The 18,974-nt window shown below is 59.1% G+C and overlaps 1 protein-coding gene across 2 annotated transcripts; it reads left to right on the top strand.

Annotated features, from left to right (window-relative positions):
• Positions 1-603: 603 nt before the first annotated feature.
• Positions 604-17,649, top strand: EPHB4 (EPH receptor B4). 2 transcript variants are annotated; one of them, XM_006733727.3, is made up of 17 exons: positions 604-1,127; positions 3,871-3,941; positions 4,148-4,435; positions 5,174-5,570; positions 6,972-7,127; positions 7,320-7,652; positions 7,952-8,076; positions 8,494-8,659; positions 10,148-10,250; positions 10,467-10,531; positions 10,651-10,764; positions 10,874-11,121; positions 13,737-13,952; positions 14,264-14,413; positions 14,818-15,011; positions 15,217-15,372; positions 16,546-17,649. In XM_006733727.3, exons 1-17 carry the CDS (start codon positions 1,076-1,078, stop codon positions 16,676-16,678), a joined length of 2,967 nt encoding a protein of 988 aa, XP_006733790.1. In that variant the 5' UTR covers positions 604-1,075; the 3' UTR covers positions 16,679-17,649. The 2 variants fall into 2 exon arrangements, with proteins under 2 accessions (XP_006733790.1, XP_081675549.1); XM_081819423.1 differs by lacking the exon at positions 604-1,127 and adding an exon at positions 1,317-1,386.
• Positions 17,650-18,974: the final 1,325 nt, after the last annotated feature.

The following is an 18,974-nucleotide window of genomic DNA, read 5'->3' as shown; positions in this document are numbered from 1 at the left end:
TTGTTGAAAGATTGTGTGAACGTTCGCTCCAGGGTCATCTAAGCTGGGGTCGCTCCCTCGGGGCCCAACGCGCCACCCTCCATCCTCAAAAACTTCCCCCAAACATGGTCCCCTGCGCCATCTGTGGGGTGGTGGGCGCATCCAGAAGTAGAATCCGAAGTCCGCAGGAAGGCTGGAGCGGCCTCAGAGTGCGTGGCGCGGGTTTACGTGCACCTCCGGGAGGCCCTCAGTGCTGCTGGATGTGTTTCTCTACTGCCTGCTGCGTGCTGGGTTCGGACCTGCCCCGGGGGTCGCTGGGCCCCGGCCCCGACACGCGCGGTCCCCGTCGGGGCGCACGGCCACCGTGCACGTCTGGGCGGTCCCCGGGCTCCGCGCCCGCCGCCCCTCCCCCTTCCCCAAACTTTCTCCCAACTTCCCGACCTGCTCCACTCGGCGCCCCGCTCTGCTTCCCTCATGAATTATTCAGCAGCGTGCGCTCCAATCAGCGCGCCCCGGCCCCCACGCTGAGCCCGGGCTGGGGGAGGGGGGACCTCCCCCGCCTCCCCCCCCGCGCGCCCCTCCCTCCCCGGCCAGGCGCCGCCCGGCCCAGTCCCAGCCCGGCCCAGCCCCGGCCCGCCCGGCCCCGCGCCGCAGTCTCCCTCCCTCCCGCTCGGTTCCCGCTCCGCTCCCACCCTCCCGGCCGGCGCGGAGCGCACTCGGCCCCGCGGCGCGAGCAGCACCGCTCCAGGGAGGGGGGGAGACCGCGAGCGGCCGGCCCACCCCCAGCCAGCCGGGGCGGGACCCCGAGGCCCCGGAGGGACCCCCGACTCCAGCCACGTCTCGCTCTGCGCCCGCCCGGCGCAGCCAGTGTGAAGACGCTCCCCGCCCGCCCGCGCGCGCGGCGGGGACGCGGGGCCACACCTGGGCGCCGCCGCCGGGTGCCGGTGCCGGGCGCGCCCGCATGGGCCCACGCTGAGAGCCCCGACCGAGAGTCCCGCGCGGGGAGTCGGCGTCTGCCCTCTCAGGGCGGGTTCAGACCTGGGGGGGCTAGTGCCCCCCAAACTCGAATCGGATCCAACCCAAGAGAGACGGCGCCATGGAACTCCGGGCTCTGCTTTGCTGGGCTTCGCTCGCCGCCGCCTTAGAAGGTGAGTTTCCCAGGGGGCACCCTGGCACTCGAGGGGCCCCTAAAGTTGGGCCTCGGAGTGAAGGGGCCGGCCTCTCTGCCCCTAGCCCGGCACCCCAACCCCGAACACTTCGGACCAATAGTGCTAGACCGGGCGGGGGGCGGGGAGGAGGCGGCCCAGCGGGGAGTGGAGTTTTCTTTTGTTTGGGAAAGAGAAGGAGTGGAGCTCCGTCCCGGGATGTGCCCCTGCTGCAGCTTCTCAGACTCTGAGCCCTGATTCTGTACGCCCTTTTGGCAGCCTTTCCTTTTCTCCCTACTCCAATCTCTCCGAAGTTTCTGTCCCTCTTCCCACCTCTGGCAGACATGAGGAAACGTTTCTGGAGGAGGAACTGCAGACAGGGCAGAACTTCGTGCTGGCCCAGAAAACTGCCCCCACCCCCCATTCCTCAACGTTCACACCTTGATCCTGCAGTTCCCCGGGGCCTCTGGTAGGACGGCCGCCTTCTGCGCTCACTCTCCAAACGCCCAGATCTCTCCCAAAGCCACTGCCTCTGCTGCAGTGAGGTCCCCTCCCTGGTTGCCCCAGGCTGCCCCCCTCCCGGCCTCTTAAATGCTGTCTAGACCCCCAGCTCTGCCCGAGTTCCTTTCTCCAACCCTACAGGCCAGCAGAAACTGACCTTCACAGCCCCCTGGGACACCTGAACTTAGCCTAACTACCCATCTCTCTAAATTTCTGATTTTTCTGTGTCCCCCCCCCCCAAATGTTTCTTCATCCATGAGGCTCTTCCCTCCCCTCACCCCCTAGAGGGGGAGCCAAGAGCCCTATAAACCCTCCTCCTACAGCCCTAATCTCCTCTCAATGAGCTGTCTCCTTCCCCCCCTTCACTGCCTGGAATCAAAGGGGTCTCTGGGGGGTGGGTCAAGGGGGGAGCTACTGAGGAGGAGGAATCAAAGGCAGTTAGAAACCCCTCTCCCCCAGGCTGGGCAGTGCTGCTCTGGGCCGAGGATCAAAGGCTGGGGATGGGGAGAGGAGACCCTTGCCCGGCTCGGAGGCAGAAGGGGAAATAACTGGGAGGAAGGCAGGCAAAGTGGGGAGAGTCCCCCCCACCCCCAGGGCGAAGTGTGGTGAGAGGGAGGGAAAGAGGCGAAGGAGAAAGGGCCTGCCACCTAAGTGCTTTCCAAGCCCGAGGCCTGCGCTAAGCGCTTTACATTTTCACCTTCACAACAGCCCTGCAGTGGGAGGGATTGTTACCCCCATTTTACGGATGGGGAAACTGAGGCTTAAAGAGGAGTTAAGTAACCTGCCCGCGGCCTCGCGCCCCGTGAAGGCAAAAGGCAGGAGGTGGAAAATGGAGGAGAGACGGCGACAGTCTGGAAGGAAGGTGGACAGGGCTGGGGAGAGATAGGAGAGGCAGAAGAACTGACAGATCAAGGCAGGCTCTCTGAGCCCCAGATAGGAGGAGAGAAAGTGAGTCGCTCCGAGCATGCGGAGGACAGCCCTGAAACAGACAGTGTGTAAATTGGAGACAGGAAAACACTATCCAAGCTGGAACAATGGAGGGTGGGGACGGCAGACTCTATCCACCCCCTTCCCAGAACCCGGGCATCCTGTCCCCAGCGTGCCGGGCTGGCTCCTGCCACCCCTGGGGGGCCCAGGCGTCACCTCGGCCTGGCTGGGGTCCCACCTGACCCCTTGCCCTTGAGTGGACATCAGTTGGTCCCTGGGAGGAGGCTGCCCCACCCACCCACCTTCCCTTCCCTTCTCTCCTGTGGCCCCCACGGAGCAGGGGCGGGAGTGGGGAGGGAGGCTGGGGGAACCTGGTCCCAGGTGTGCTGCTGGCTCTCCTGGGGGCCCCCCCACATGGCACTGGCCTCCCAGGGGATTCCCCTACCCTCCCTCTACCCTCCACTGACAGGGGCCCTGATGTTTCTCCTAATCCCCCCTTCCGCCAGAGCCCCACCCCTCCCTCGACGCCCCTCCCCTGAGACCAGAGCAGAGCCAGGTGTGTTCACCCCTCTGTACACACACCCCTAAAATCTCCTCCCCTTTTCCTTCCTGTAACCAAATCCAGATGTGAGGCCTCTGCAGGCAGGGGCTGGGGCGGGAACCCAAGCGTCCTGGCCTCCAGCATTTCCTCCTCTGACAGCAGGGAGAGCTCTTGGGGGGCGGCAGGGGGCGGGGGCGGCAGGGCTGGGCCTCAGGAGCGGAGTACCACCCTCAGGGATCTGAAGGACTGGAGGGTTTGGTCTGAGAAGGGGGTGTGGGGCGGGAAGAGGAGAGTGGAGTTGGGGAGAGGGAGGCGGCGGCTTCAGATTTGGGGCAGGGACTGTGGAGTGGCAGGGAGGCAGGCCCTGTAAGGAAGGGGTAGCCCCGCACCTGCTGTTCTTTGCCCTCCTCAGGTTAGGCCAGGTCGGGGCTCTGCTTTAACCCTGTCTGAGCCATTTGGTCTTCCTCCCCTCTCCTCAGGGCACAGCGGTTCTCAGCGGCCTAGATCTGGGAGCCATGGACGGGGCGGGGGTGGGGGGGGTGGGGGGGCAGCCCGGTGCCTGCCAGCCATGGGGGTGGGGTTGGCGCTCAGAAACAGAAGGACTAGAAAGGGGACAGCAGAGGGCAGGACTTGCCCCCCCTTCATCTGTCGGCTCAGTCGGCCCCAGTTCCACCAGCTTGGAGCTAAGAGGACCCACCTGTCTCAGTCATTTCCCAGGGACCTGGTCTTCCTGGTGTCTCCCCCAGTGCTGACCGTCTGTCTGTCTGTCTGTGTTAGAGACCCTATTGAACACAAAACTGGAAACTGCCGATCTGAAGTGGGTCACGTTCCCTCAGGTGGAAGGGCAGGTAAGAGCTGGGCCCAGGAGCCAGGGCTTGGAGGGACACCCAGGGAGGAGGGACAAGGCGTGCCCCCAACCCCCCACATCCCAGCAGCTGGGGCATATGTCCTCCTAGCCCTCGCCCTCAGGGGTCCCCTCCCTCTAGCCACTTCTTGCTGTAGGACAGACATCCTCCCCACCTTCACCCCCAAGCTGACCCCCTTCTCCCCACAGTGGGAGGAGCTGAGCGGCCTGGATGAGGAGCAGCATAGCGTCCGGACCTATGAGGTGTGCGACGTGCAGCGGGCGCCGGGCCTGGCCCACTGGCTGCGCACCGGCTGGGTCCCGCGCCGAGGAGCCGTCCACGTGTACGCGACGCTCCGCTTCACCATGCTCGAGTGCCTCTCCCTGTCGCGGGCCGGGCGCTCTTGCAAGGAGACCTTCACCGTCTTCTACTTCGAGAGCGATGCTGACACGGCCACAGCCATCACGCCAGCCTGGATGGAGAACCCCTACATCAAGGTAACCCGGGCGCCCGGGGCCCCGCCACCAGCCAGCGTGGCCTAGGAGCAGTGGATGAGCTTCCAAGGCCCTGGGCAGGGGCAGTGGGCCCTAGAAGCAGGAGGCTCCGGTCCAGGGAGGGAAGAAGGTGGTCTGCTATGTGGAGCGGTCACGGCCAGGGCCGCTCTGGTCCCCGGGGGCGGTCGTCTGGGCCACCCTCTGCCACCTCCCACGTTCTCTGATCTGAGTACGCCCTGCCCTTCAGAGACCCCTCCTTTGTGTCAGCTGATGCCTTACCCCGGAATGCCTTCTCTCTGGGTCTTCTACCCAATTCCTACTTGTCTTGGAAGCTGCAACTCCCCTGGGATGCCTCTGCTGAGGTGCCCACCCTGGGGTCTCACCTGTCCTAGGTCTCATCATGCTTTGAACATACATACCTATCTCCTTCATTTCAGCTCCCTTGGCTTCAAGTCCTGGGCCTGGTACAGACGAGGTGTTGATAAATGTCTGTAGGATGAGTGAATGAACAGAAAGGGGGTACGGGACAGAGGCTGGGCGCATGGTAGGAGCTCAGCAAGCATTAATGGGTAATGTTAGGGCCTGCAGGAAAGCGCACGCTAGGAAAGGTAGAGAGAAGGCTCTGGAACAGGAGCTGAGGTGGTCAGGGAGAGGGTGAGCTGGGAAGAAGAAAACAGTCCGCCTACCTGGTCCTTGGGGAGCGGAAGACCGCGGCAACGAGTCTCTTCCCTCACCTGGCAGGTGGACACAGTGGCCGCCGAGCACCTGACCCGGAAGCGCCCTGGGGCCGAGGCAACTGGCAAGGTGAACGTCAAGACGCTGCGTCTGGGCCCACTCACCAAGGCTGGCTTCTACCTGGCCTTCCAGGACCAGGGAGCCTGCATGGCCCTGCTGTCCCTGCATCTCTTCTACAAGAAGTGCGCCCAGCTGACCGTGAACCTCACCCACTTCCCGGAGACTGTGCCTCGGGAGCTTGTGGTGCCCGTGGCAGGGAGCTGTGTGGCCGACGCTGTTCCCACCCCTGGCCCCAGCCCCAGCCTCTACTGCCGGGAGGATGGCCAGTGGGCCGAGCAGCCGGTCACAGGGTGCAGCTGTGCTCCCGGGTTTGAGGCCGCCGAGGGGAACACCCGGTGCCGAGGTGAGGGCTGGCGTCTTTTCTGGATAGCTTGGCCATCCAGGCAGGGAGAGTCTTATACCCAGCTCTTGCAGCCACTTAACATTTCCATTTGGAACATTCTTGGCTCTCAGGGGCACTCGGAAGGCCTGTTTCCAAAGCCTCCGGCAAAGGTCTGAGCTCTCGCACCCTCTTTGTCCTGTGTCTAACCCCTTTCTGGACGAGGGACGCAGGGCTGTCCTCAGGATGGGGGGGACTTGGGCTCTGAGGACAAAGGCATCATGGTCTCTATTTCATGCTCACTTTAGGTTTCCTCTGACTCCCTGATACTGAATTCTCACTCAGCTGTTTCTCTAGAGCAGGCGTTCAAAACCCGGGTTTTGTAGATAGAACGTAAGGGATCTGTGAACTTCTGTAGAGAAAGGAAATGACATTACTGTCCCTCGTCTCTGCCTGAAATTGGCCTTGCGTGTGGAATCACAGTGACAGGGCCCAGCGGTCATTTGCACATCCTTCAAACCGTGGCTATTTTCCCAGCCTGTTACAGATGATGCAAGAATATCAAAATGCTCTTCTTGGCCCATGATGTCTTCTGTATTACAGTGGCCATTAGACCTGCTCCTCTATCTTGTAAATAAAGAAATGCACGCGTTCCTGTGGCACGAACTTGCTTTCTTCATGTTTTGATCATTGTATTTTTTTTAAAAAGATTTTATTTATTTAGGGGCGCCTGGGTGGCTTAGTCGTTAAGCGTCTGCCTTCGGCTCAGGTTATGATCCCTGGGTCCTGGGATCGAGCCCCATATAGGGCTCCCTGCTCTGCGGGAAGCCTGCTTCTCCCTCTCTTGTGTTCCCTCTCTCGCTGTCTCTCTCTCAAGCAGGGGGAGTGGGAGAGGGAGAGGCAGACACCCCACTGAGCAGGGAGCCCAATATGGGGCTCAATTCCAGGACCCTGGGATCATGACCTGAGCTGAAGGCAGACGCTTAATGACCGAGCCACCCAGGCACCCCTTGGTCATTGTATTTTGATTCACTTGGTTTCCTTTGTGATCCTGTGTGTTTTGTGGTGTGCATTTATTTTTTTAATTATTTTTTAAAATGATTTATTTATATGAGAGAGCGAGAGCACAAGCATGGGGTGCTTAACTACTGGGCCACCCAGGCTCCCCTGTGGTGTGCATTTAAAAACATACTTCTGAGCAGGGCTCTGTGGGTTCACCAGACCGCCACAGGGTGTTTGGTGATGGTGGGAGGGTGTGTTGAGGTTAACAAAGCTTAGAGTCCCTGATCTGAAGGGAGGGTCTCCTTCTCTTAGATGTTCGGTTTCTGAGCTCTTTCCTCCCTGCTCCCCACTTTGCACTCCATGCAACCTTGGGAGCAGCCGAATGTTTCTGATGCGTGTTCTTGAACGCGGTTTCTCTTTCAGCCTGTGCCCAAGGCACCTTCAAGCCCTTGTCTGGCGAGGGGTCCTGCCAGCCGTGTCCAGCCAACAGCCACTCCAGCACCATTGGCTCACCCATCTGCCAGTGCCGCAATGGGTACTTCCGGGCCCGCACGGACATCCGGGGTGCGCCCTGTACCAGTAAGTGACCGGCAGCCCCTGGGGTGGTGGGCGGGCACCCACTGCAGCCCCCAGCCTCCCCGGCCTTCCTCCGCTTGGCCCTGGCCTGCTGGTGCCCAGCCGAGACAAGAAGCCAGCGAGGCTGCCTGGGTGCCCCACTGTCCCCCCCCCCCCGATGATCAGGTCAGCCTCTGACTCCCTGGTGTCCCGCAGCCCCGCCCTCTGCTCCCAGAAGTGTGGTTCCCCGTCTGAACGGCTCCTCCCTGCGCCTGGAATGGAGTGCCCCCCTCGAGTCCGGGGGCAGAGAGGACCTCACCTACGCGCTGCGCTGCTGGGAGTGCCGCCCCGGGGGGTCCTGCACGCCCTGCGGAGGAGACCTGACCTTCGACCCTGGCCCCCAGGGCCTTGTGGAGCCCTGGGTGGCAGTTCGCGGGCTGCGTCCAGATTTCACCTATACTTTCGAGGTCACCGCCCTGAACGGGGTGTCCTCCTTAGCCAGTGGGCCGGTCCCGTTTGAGGCTGTGAATGTCACCACTGACCGTGAGGGTGAGACGGGGAGCCGGTGGCCGGCCAGGAGGGAGGCGGACAGCCTACGGGCCTGAAGGGGGAGAGGCAGCGGCGGGGCCCTGGGGTCGCCAGGAAGCATGGAAGGTCAGGACTTGCAGGGGGAGAGGCAGACAGAAGAGTGAAGGGAGGTGCAGACTTCAGCACGGGGCAGAGAGGGTCAGAGGGAACTCTTGAAACAGCGGGAGGGCTGAGACAAGTGTAGACTCAGAGGCAGAGCTGGGAAAGATCGGGGCAGGCCTCCCACGTGCAAAGCCCCTAACGTGTCCTCCCCCTCGCAGTACCGCCCCCCGTGTCCGACATCCGGGTGACACGATCATCGCCCAGCAGCTTGAGCCTGGCGTGGGCTGTTCCCCGGGCACCCAGCGGGGCCGTGCTGGACTACGAGGTCAAGTACCATGAGAAGGTGAGACCAGGACACACCCCTAGGGGTTTGGGGTGAATAGGGGGATGTGTTCTGGGGGCCGGCTGAATTCCAGGCACCTGAGAGGCGTCTGAAGTCCAGCTGTGCTGAGTGCTGGCTGTGTGACCTTGGGCCAGCCCCTTGGCCTCTCTGAGTTCAATATCCCCAGTGTAGAACAGTTACAGTAACTGTACCGGCCCCACAGAATTGCGGCGAGGATTAAATGCCGTAACAAAAGCCAAACGCACAGCACAGTGCATACGTAAATGAGCACAGAGGTCCCACCCGCCACACCGTGGAACCAAGATGCAAGTCATGGGGGCACAGGGTGCGGGGAGAGGCGTGGGAAGAGCAGTGGAAACTGGGAGGCCCTGGCTTACGGCCAGCCTCCCCCACACCCCCCCCCTCCCCCGCCGACAGGGTACAGAGGGCCCCAGCAGCGTGCGGTTCCTGAAGACGTCGGAAAACCGGGCAGAGCTGCGGGGGCTGAAACGCGGAGCCAGCTACCTGGTCCAGGTGCGGGCACGCTCCGAGGCCGGCTACGGGCCCTTCGGCCAGGAGCACCACAGCCAGACCCAGCTGGACGGTGAGCCTGGGGAGCAGGGTGTGGGCAGGAGTGCTGCCCCTCCCTCGTGCGGGAGGCCTTGCCTGTGCCCTCGAAGGACCCCTAAAGTCACATTCCCATGCTCCTCTCTCTATGAACCACAAGTCATTTTTGGCCTAGTGAGGAGAGCATAGGCTGCAGAAGCCAAAACCAACAGCTGGGAGAGAAGACCTGCCCAGTGGCTTTCCAGCTGTGTGACTCTAAGCAAAAGCCTGACCCTTAAGCCCCAACTCTCCTCCCCAAACTGGAAATATCACGAGGCCTCTCTCCCAGGGCTCCAAGGATTAACTGAGGTGACACCTGTTCATTTTTTTTTTAATTCATTAGAGGGAGAGAGAGTGCAAGCATGAGCAGGGGGGAGGAGCAGAGGGAGAGGGAGAAGCAGGCTCCCCGCTGAGCTGGGAGCCCGATGTGGGGCTCGATCCCAGGACCCCAGGATCATGACCTGAGCCGAAGCCAGACGCTTAACCAGCTGAACCACCCAGGCGCCTTACTCTTAAGTGTTTCTTTTTTTTTTTTAAATATATATATTTTTAAATGTTTTATTTATTTATTCATGAGAGTCAGAGAGAGAGAGAGAGAGGCAGAGGCAGAGGCAGAAGCAGGCTCCCCGCCCAGCAGGGAGCCTGATGCAGGACTCGATCCCAGGACCCCGGGATCATGACCTGAGCCAAAACCAGATGCTTAACCAACTGAGCCACCCAGACGCCTGACATCTGTTCATTGTAATACGCTTGTTGGCCCAGTGACTTTCTAAACCTTTTAACGGTTTGAGACAGGATTCACATACCATACGATTCACCCTTTAAAGAGAGTACAGTTCAGTGGCTTTTAGTATGTCCAGAGTTGTGCAACCATCACCACGATTCATTGTAGACCACTTCAGCATCCAAAAAGAGACACCCCTTCTATCACCCCCAGCCCCCGGCAAACACTACCTTACTTTCTATCTCTGTGGATTTGCCTATTCTGGACATTCATACAAATGGAGTCCTACGTTACGTGGCCTCTTGTGACTGGCTTCTTCCTTCAGTCGGCACAATGTTCGCAAGGTTCATCCGCGTTGGGGTGTGTATCCGTGCTGTTTATAGCTGGAAGATATTCCATTGTATGGCGATAGCGTGTTTTATTCATCCATTCATCTGTTGACGGACATCTGGGTTATTTCCACGTTTTGGCTACAGACCTTTTCATTTTTAGCCCTTGGGGCTTTCTGTGGGCCACCAGTATGTATAACTGAACAAAATCAAACCTGCTCTCGCTGTAACGAGGTTGGGAAACTTCCTCCCTTGCCCTGAGGGACTTCGGAGGAGCCCGCGCCGGTGGAAAGCAATTTGGAAACCACTGTGCTTTCCCGCACCTGCCACACCGCCGGGGGCCTGTTCTCGGGGAGCACAGCTCATGCCTTGAGGCTGGTGTAGGGTCCCCAGGGCCCGTCGGCGTCTTCTGATCGCAGCTTTTCTCCCCCAGAGACCGAGAGCTGGCGGGAGCAACTGGCCCTGATCGCAGGCACGGCAGTCGTGGGTGTGGTGCTGGTCCTGGTGGTCATTGTCATTGCTGTTCTCTGCCTCAGGTGAGCACTCTGGGGCACCTGGAGGCCCTTGGGAGGAGGGCCCGTGTAGATGGCCACCTGCCCTCATGCTCCAGGCAAGCCTCCCTCGATGCCCCAGGATACTTGTTTCCTCTTGGAAGCTTCTCTGATCCCCGCTCCTCCTCCCCCCCGGTCCTGTCCCTCTGGAAACGCAGAGATGGGTGATTCCGTTTACCTTTTCTTTCCCATCGGCCACAGGAAGCAGAGCAATGGGAGAGAAGCCGAGTACTCGGACAAACACGGACAGTATCTCATCGGGCACGGTGGGTAGGCCTATGCTGAGGGACACGGGGCTGGGGCAGGGGCAGTGAGCCCAGAATCCCGGCCTCGGAGTGCAGGGGAGGTTGCCTCTCGGTTAACAGGACCCCGCATGGTTCCTCAGGTACTAAGGTCTACATTGACCCCTTCACTTACGAGGACCCTAATGAGGCTGTGAGGGAATTTGCGAAAGAGATCGATGTCTCCTACGTCAAGATTGAGGAGGTGATCGGCGCAGGTGAGAGGGAAGATGGCTCGGGGTAGGGGTGCGGGGTGGGGCGGGAGTAGGGGGAAGGAGGGCCAGACAACAGGCAGAGGAGGGCTGACCCTCAGCATCCTTCCCGAAGGCGAGTTTGGTGAGGTGTGCCGGGGGCGGCTCAAGGCCCCGGGGAAGAAAGAGAGCTGTGTGGCCATCAAGACCCTGAAAGGGGGCTACACGGAGCGACAGCGGCGGGAGTTCCTAAGTGAGGCCTCCATCATGGGCCAGTTCGAGCACCCCAACATCATCCGCCTGGAAGGTGTGGTCACCAACAGCGTGCCCGTCATGATCCTCACCGAGTTCATGGAAAACGGCGCCCTGGACTCCTTCCTGCGGGTGAGCCCCCTGCCCCCCAGCCTCCCGCGGCCTCCTGCCCTCCCCCGGCACAGCCAAGGAGCTCAGGACCAGGATGGTGGGGTGCACGTCCCACCCCCTATGCCCCTCGTTCTCCCTCCAGGACAGCTAGAGTTCCCAGGACTCGACTTTCCTGCGGCCGCGAGTGGAAATGGCCCGTCTGTGGGGCCAGCGGACCCAGGATTTGGAGGGGTGGTCATTCGTCCTCTTGACAAATGCTTCCTGAGCGCCATCTGGTGCGTCAGCCACTGTCTTAGGCCCTGGGAATAAAGCCATGAACATCTCTGCCCTTGACAGTGTAATGGAAGAGAGAGTAAACAAACAAGCTTTTAAGAAACAGTTTGGAGAAGTGGCTTGAGATGCTGGGGAAGAGCTTGTTTTATTTTTGTCACTTGAACAGGTTTTACTGGGTATTATTTTATTTTTCCACTTTACTATACATCCTTTTTTAAAAACCAAAACGTTTTCCTACAGAGCAAAACATTGCATTGAACAGAATTGTCACATTTTCATGGGATTATCCAGTACCCGGTCACTATTCACATTTCCCTGGTTGTCCCCCTACATGTCTCTTCCTCCTGGTTTCTCCAAACCAGGATCCAGTTCAGGATCAAGCATGGCACCCGGTGGTTATTTCTTGGAGCCTCTTCAACAGCCAGGACAGTCCCTTGTTATGACACTGACATGCTGAAAAGCTGGGCCTCTTATCCCCTTGAATGTCTCTTCCCTGTGGGGTCAGTTAGCTTGTTTCTCTAGTTAAGAGAAGATAGATCTAATGTTTTGATAAGTCCAAAAATCACTATCTGTGGCCAGCCTCCATCGGGGATGCTGTGTACCTTGCACGGCACCCCATCCGGAGACAGGCTACCTGGCTGTCATCAGGAGAGATGCCAAGGCAGACCCCGGGTAGTGTGATGACAGCCGGACCCTCCACAGTCGACACAAGGGTCTGTTCCGGTGGTACCAGACAAAGGTCCAGTTGCCCAGGGGAAAGGGGATTTATTTTAGAAGAGATGACTTGTGGGCAGAGAAAGAGCCAACCATGAGCAGATGGAGGAGAAGCACATTGGGGGAACCAGAGCGGGCAGGAACCCGGCATGTTCAAGAAGCAGAAAGGTCTGGGGCACCTGGGTGGCTCAGTCGGTTAAGCATCTGCCTTCGGCTCAGGTCATGATCCCAGGGTCCTGGGATCAAGCCCCACGTCGGGCTCCCTGCTCAGCGGGGAGTCTGCTTCTCCCTCTGCCTCTGCCCCTCCCCTGGCTCGTGCATGCATGTGCGCGCTCTAATAAATAAATAAATAATCTTTACAAACAAAACAAAAGGCCCGAGCAGAGGAGCAGTGGTAGATCTCGATGTACGTGGTGGTCAGACCACGTGAGCCTCGTGGCCTTAGTAAGGAATTTGGATTTGATTAGAAGTTCCAGGGGAAGCCTTTGGAGGGATTTCAGCTGGAGAAGGGTGATTTTCAGAGCTCCCTTTGGTGATGCTGGGGAGTAAGAGCCAGGAGCCAGTGGGGAGACTTGCAGTCTTTTGGGGTGTGAGGGTTGTAGCAGGGTGGGGAGAAGTGGCTGGATTCGGGACATGTTTTGGAGGCAGAACCTGCTGATGGATCGTAAGTGGTGGGTGAGGGAGAAAGGAATCACAGACTCCGGGGTCTGCCCTGAGCATCTCGCCAGCAGTGTTTCCACAAGCTGACATTCAAGGCCTACGGTAGGTGCAGGCTTGGAGGATTGGTTCAGAATTCAGGTTTTGGACTCTGGCCCTGGCCCTGCTTGGCCGCCAAGGGTCCCCTGCGTGCTTGCTGAACCCAGAGTATGGGATTCTTTCACTGTGACTGGCTAGCTTATCTGGTGAGAGCAGACTCTCAAGATCAAGGTCAAGCTTTAGGTCTTGGTTTTGGGGCTGTGGTCATTGATCACACCCAGTTTTTCACTGCTCTCTTACAAGCTACACACAGCTGGTTCAAGAGAGCTGAGCAAGATTGCCTTGGTTCAGCATGGATGCATCTGTACCTGTAGACAGATGGCTCCGAGCCCACACCGACTAGCAGAACTCTGTGGCTGTCCCATAAAATGAACATGCTCAATCAAAAGCATTTGTTGAGTATGCCCTGGGTGTAAAGCTCTGTATTAGACTAAATAGAAGAAAACGTTAAAGTGATCTCCTTACAACCTTTTTTTTTTTTAATTTTTAAGATTTATTTATTTATTTGAGAGAGAGCGTGCACAGCAGGCGATAGGCAGAGGGAGACAGACAACCCTCAGACTCTGTGCTGAGGGCAGAGCCTGTTGCGGGGCTCGATCTCACGACCCTGAGATCATGACCTGAGCCAAAATCAAGAGGCGGACTCCTAACTGACGAAGCCAGCCAGGCGCCCCTCCTTATAATCTTAAGCATTGTGTCGGGTTAGTGCGGTGAGAGCTGAGAGGGCTCAGAGTAAGAGAAAGGAAGAGGGCTTACCTGGGGAGTCAGCAGGACTGCCTGGCAGGGGAGCATGACAAGGGTCTGCGAGTGGCAGATCTGGTTCAGAGCGCGGAAGGCGGGGGCGGGGCAGGTGAGCTGTCCTAGCCGTGTCCTGTCCCTTGTCCGATCTCCAGCTGAACGATGGCCAGTTCACTGTCATCCAGCTGGTGGGCATGCTGCGGGGCATTGCCTCGGGCATGCGGTACCTTGCCGAGATGAGCTACGTCCACCGAGACTTGGCCGCCCGCAACATCCTGGTCAACAGCAACCTCGTCTGCAAGGTGTCCGACTTTGGGCTTTCCCGGTTCCTGGAGGAGAACTCTTCTGATCCCACCTACACGAGCTCTCTGGTGAGGCCAGGGGACCCGCGTCTGAACTCAGTTCTTAGGGCCAGGTGGAGAGGGAAGCTTGGAAAGGTGGGAGACGGAGAGTTTGACAGTTCCGATTCAGGGACTGGATGTAAGCACAGACCATGGAGGGGGTGGTCAGCTTAGGGAACCCGACTTCCAGTGTCCAGGAAAAGAACAGAGTTGAGGAGCTGTGTGTCTGAGTCCCAGAAAGAAAGGAGGCCTGGGGGAAAGGCGGTGGGGCGGGGGGGTGGGCGTTAGAATGCCTGGGTCCCGTGAGTCCCTCAGCTCACCTTTTCCTCTCCCATCTTTAGGGTGGAAAGATTCCCATCCGATGGACAGCCCCTGAGGCCATTGCCTTCCGGAAGTTCACGTCTGCTAGTGACGCCTGGAGCTACGGAATTGTGATGTGGGAGGTCATGTCATTTGGGGAACGGCCATACTGGGACATGAGCAATCAGGATGTAAGTGTCCCGTGGTCCTACCAAGCTTTCCTGGAATGTTCTCTCACCGGGGATATGGAGGTGGGGGGGGAGTGGGGTCCCCAGAGAGCTCATCACTGTTGGGTCCTTGAGGGTGGCAGAAAGTAGAGTTGATCTTTGTATCCAAGACTTTGATACAGCACGTCTAGTCACAGAAGGACACGGAGAAGGAGGGCAGGGTTGGGAAGTTACTCATCTAGATCTTGGCCCAGGAGCATCCAGCCACAGCCAGCTTCGGCCCCGGCCCGGAGGACCCCCCGAGTCTGCCATTCTCAAGGCCTATGGCACCTCTTCCAGCATCTGCTGAGTCACCTTCTTCTGGGGGTCCTTTGGCATCCTTGTTCTCCCGGGAGATCCTCACCCAGTGCTTCTACCTGTCATTCCAGGTGATCAATGCCATTGAACAGGACTACCGGCTGCCCCCGCCCCCAGACTGCCCCACTTCCCTGCACCAGCTCATGCTGGACTGTTGGCAGAAGGACCGGAATGCACGGCCCCGCTTCCCCCAGGTGGTCAGCGCCCTCGACAAGATGATCCGGAACCCGGCCAGTCTCAAAATCGTGGCCAGGGAGAATGGCGGGTGAGGACCCCAGAGGGTGGGCCTCCTTCCTGCACTCTGCCACCACCTGAGAATCCCCCGCTTCCCCCTCGGAAGTATCCAGCCCTCTGGTGGTATGTGGGATTGTCCATTGTCCCCGTCCACTGCTCTAGGGCTGGGCTCAAAGTCCCCACCCTGACGTAGCCCCGGAACTCAGCGTGCCCCTCCCCATCCTTGCCTTGTCCAGGGCCTCACACCCGCTCCTGGATCAGCGGCAGCCTCACTACTCAGCTTTTGGCTCAGTGGGTGAATGGCTTCGAGCCATCAAGATGGGACGATACGAAGAAAGTTTCGCAGCCGCTGGCTTTGGCTCCTTCGAACTGGTCAGCCAGATCTCTGCTGAGTAAGTCGTGGCAGGTGCTGGAGGTGGCCGTTGAGAGCTAAACAGTGTCAGGGGCACCTGGGGACCAGAATCAGGCCCGCCAGTTTAGCAGGGACCTTTGCGGGCAAGTCGTGGTGCCAACTCTGTTATCTAGAGCAACCCCAAAGTAGCAGCTCCGGAGGCTGAGAGCCCAGGGAATCTTCCAGCCCCGCGGTGCCCGCCTCACCTGCCTCACCTGCCTCACCCCTGTCACCCCCTTGCGCTACCTCAGCCCTGGGCCATCTTGCTCCTTATCCTGCCATGGGTATCTGTCCTTGTGCATCTATCTACATTCCAGACCCTGCTCTCACATTAACAAAGTGTCAACTCTGGCTGCTTCCTCACCCATAAAAGGAGAAGGTTGGACTGGGTTTTGGAGATCATTTCCAGCTTTAATGTTAAATGGTTTTATGGTTTCAACGCCTCCCGAACACTGTGTTCCCCTAGCTGGCCTCTCTGGTTCTCCACCTTTCTGCCTGCCCGTTTTCCTCCCAGGCTCTCTTCACAGCCCAGGTTTGAATAACACATGGAAGGAAGAGAAATCTGGAACCAGAGGGTGGGAGGCAGCCTCACACACCCCGCCCCCTGCTCCCTGACTTGTTCCAGAGCCGCCCTGACACAGGTCCCTGCTCTCCATTTCCCACCTCTGCTGTTTTCCCTTATCTCAGGCTCCAGGCCTCAGGATGGGGACCGGGGCGGGGGGGGGAGGGGGGGGCAGCTCGTTTTCGCCCCACCCCGCCCCTTCCTCCCCACCCGCTCTTTCTCTCTCAGGCCTTTTTCCTTCTGACTTCTCCTCTAGAGCAATCTGTGCAGCCCTTCCCCCACCCTCATTTTGTGCGCTTTTCTCTCTTTCATTCCTCCCCTTCGCTGATTCTCTGCCTTTTCCTAATCCTTGTCGGTGCCCCAAGCTGCAACTCCCCACCTCCCATCTCTGGCCAGCCCGGCTCCACCCTCTACTGCGGCTGCGCAGTCTCGCTCCTACTCGCTCCTAAAGCCTCTGGAAACTGCCCGCAACTATTGGCAACTGTTGACGTGTACCCCTCCCCTGCTGGCCTTCCTGATTGGCTTACAGTCCAGAGGCGGGGCGTGGTCTCGAGCTAAGTGAACCTGCCCGGGAGTCCCTCTGGCCTCACCTAGCTCTCCCTTCTTCCCCAGGGACCTGCTCCGAATTGGAGTCACTCTGGCCGGACACCAGAAGAAAATCCTGGCCAGTGTCCAGCACATGAAGTCCCAGGCCAAGCCTGGAGCCCCAGGTGGTGGGTCAGGAGCACCAGCCCCCCAGTACTGACCTGCACCGGCTTGTCTGACCCCATCGCTCCGGAGCTGCAGGAACTCCCGGCTGGGGACACAGCTCCCCTTCTTCCTGGGGCAGAGTCGGATGGGGACCCAAGAGGCCGCCATACCTGGGCCCCACTGGATTGCACTTTGAACCCATGGGGGTGGGGAGCTGGCAATTTGGAGAGACAGGATTTGAGGATTCTGCCATAGGAGTGTAGAAATCATCACATGCCCCCCAGGCGGGAAGCCCTTCCCTCAGGATTGGGTGTGACCAGAGGGAAAGGAAGCGCCTCTAATCTGCCAGCTTCCCAGGGGTGGTTGGGCTCGATTCCCACAGCCTCCCTCTGATCCCCAGTTAGGGCCCCACGTGCCCCTCCTCACCTCGAAGGGCCAATGCACTGCCCTGCAGACCAAAGAGAAGAGGGTGACTAGCCTGTGAGCTCGGGAGCGGAGCGCACCCGTCGTGGCGGGAGGCGGGAAGGGGCGTCGCGGCCCAGTGACAAAATCATTGGACCCAGATGTCCCCAACCTTGCTGCTGTCTTCCCGAACTCAGTTTTCCCTTGTAAATGCCCCTCCCCCATCTGCTGCCTTCATATTGAAGGTTTTTGAGTTTTATTTTTTGTTTCGGTCTTATTTTTTCCTCCCCCTCCCCATTTTTTGTTGTTTCTTGTTGTTTTGTTTTTCTACTGTCCTTGTCATAACTTTCTGTGTTGGGGGGGGCGGGGAACCTGTTTCGTTATTGCCTCCTTCGCCCAGGGTAAAACAGGGACTCATCGTCGTGTCTGTTTCCGGAACAGTGCCTTGGTCGCACAACTCCCAGACACTTTCCTGCCCCCAAGTAGCCCCAAGCTGTGTCCGTGAGGGGGTGTGGGGGGGTGATGTGGGGGTGGAAACCAGAGACAGACACCGGTGCTTGGAGGGGTTCTTAAATTATATTTAAAACAATTTTTTTTGTATAAATAAAAGAAAATGGGAAGCGATGCAGTCCTGGGGGTGATTGGGAGTGGGGGATGGACTGGGTTTCTGCAGAGACTGGGGCCTGGGTATGGAGGAGGCGTCGGAGGTCTGGAGACAGGGTTGTGGGGGGCTGCAGGCATGCTTCCCCGTCCCAGGGTGTGTTTGAGGTGGTGGGGTGGGGGCAGTGGGAGATGAGTCATTGGCAGCTGCTTCTAACGGCTCCAGATGGCTCTGCCAAGAGCCTGGGGCACCTCCGGGGTGGGGCTGCCCCCTCCCTCCCCTGTCCTGGTTCCCCAGCCCTGGTAGGGGCCGCAGGAGGCCAGGGAGGCCTTGAGCTTATAGCCCTGCCCAGCCCCCTGACGGGGAAGAGGGGGGCATCGGCTGGGGTGGGGGTCCACTCAGATGAAGGAGACAGATGTGGGCCAGATGTTGACAGCTGGGGTTGGTTCAGAGGCAAGGGGGGGGAAGAGTCTGCATGGGCTGTGGGGGAGGGGCAGAGAGCTGGTGTGAGGGATGTGGACCCCCCACGGTACACACACACACACACACACACACACACACACACATGCTGGGCTGAGTCGTTGGGAAGACAATTCCCCCTTTCAAGATGCTGCCCAGGCAGGTTCTCCCAGCCTCTTGGGAAGGGGAGGGGAAACCACCTGAGTGTCTTCTCCCAACTTCTCCCTCCCAAACAGGAAGACAGGAATGGGGTCAAGCCCCTGCGAGTCTTTGTGGCCGTCTTCTGTTCCGTCCCTCTTAGGCTGCCCACCCCCAGGGACACCTGCAGGGACCAGCACTGTTTACCTGGGGCAGCCTTGTTGTTTCTGCCTCAGTTGCACCCTGTTGTGCTGGGGTCTGTGCAGGACTCAAAATAACAGCTTCTGCCCTTCCCAGCCCAGGGAACCTTGGGTGGTGATCCTGTCTACAAGTTCCTACCTACCAGAGTCCCTAATACTCTGGAATCCTCTGTCCCCTCCCTTGATGACCCATCACCCATGTTTTGTACACCTGAGGGGTCTGGGAGGGACTCTATCCTGCCACAGATGGAGGGGGTCTGGATTCTGGAGGAGGAGGTCTATCCGGAGGATGCCCACCCAGGCCACCCCTTTCCCCTGCCAACCAGACATCCGGGCTAGATAAGGTGACCTTAGTTGTTGAGGGGAGGAGCTGAGGTCAAGAGGACAGGGCATAAATGAATAACCGGCAAAAGGGCAAAGATGAGGTGAAGGGAGCTGGGGGGGGCAGGTGTGCAGCAGGGAGCCTCACCATGCCCAGGCTAAAGCATCAGCAGCTCATGGAATCCCCTGAGCGCTCCTGCCATGCCCAGCTCCAGAGTGGGAGCTGCTCC

This window comes from Leptonychotes weddellii, chromosome 5 (genome assembly GCF_054177405.1).
Source record: "Leptonychotes weddellii isolate Sample4059 chromosome 5, ASM5417740v2, whole genome shotgun sequence".
Classification (NCBI taxonomy): Eukaryota; Metazoa; Chordata; class Mammalia; order Carnivora; family Phocidae; genus Leptonychotes; species Leptonychotes weddellii.
This window is presented reverse-complemented; position numbering and strand designations above follow the sequence as displayed.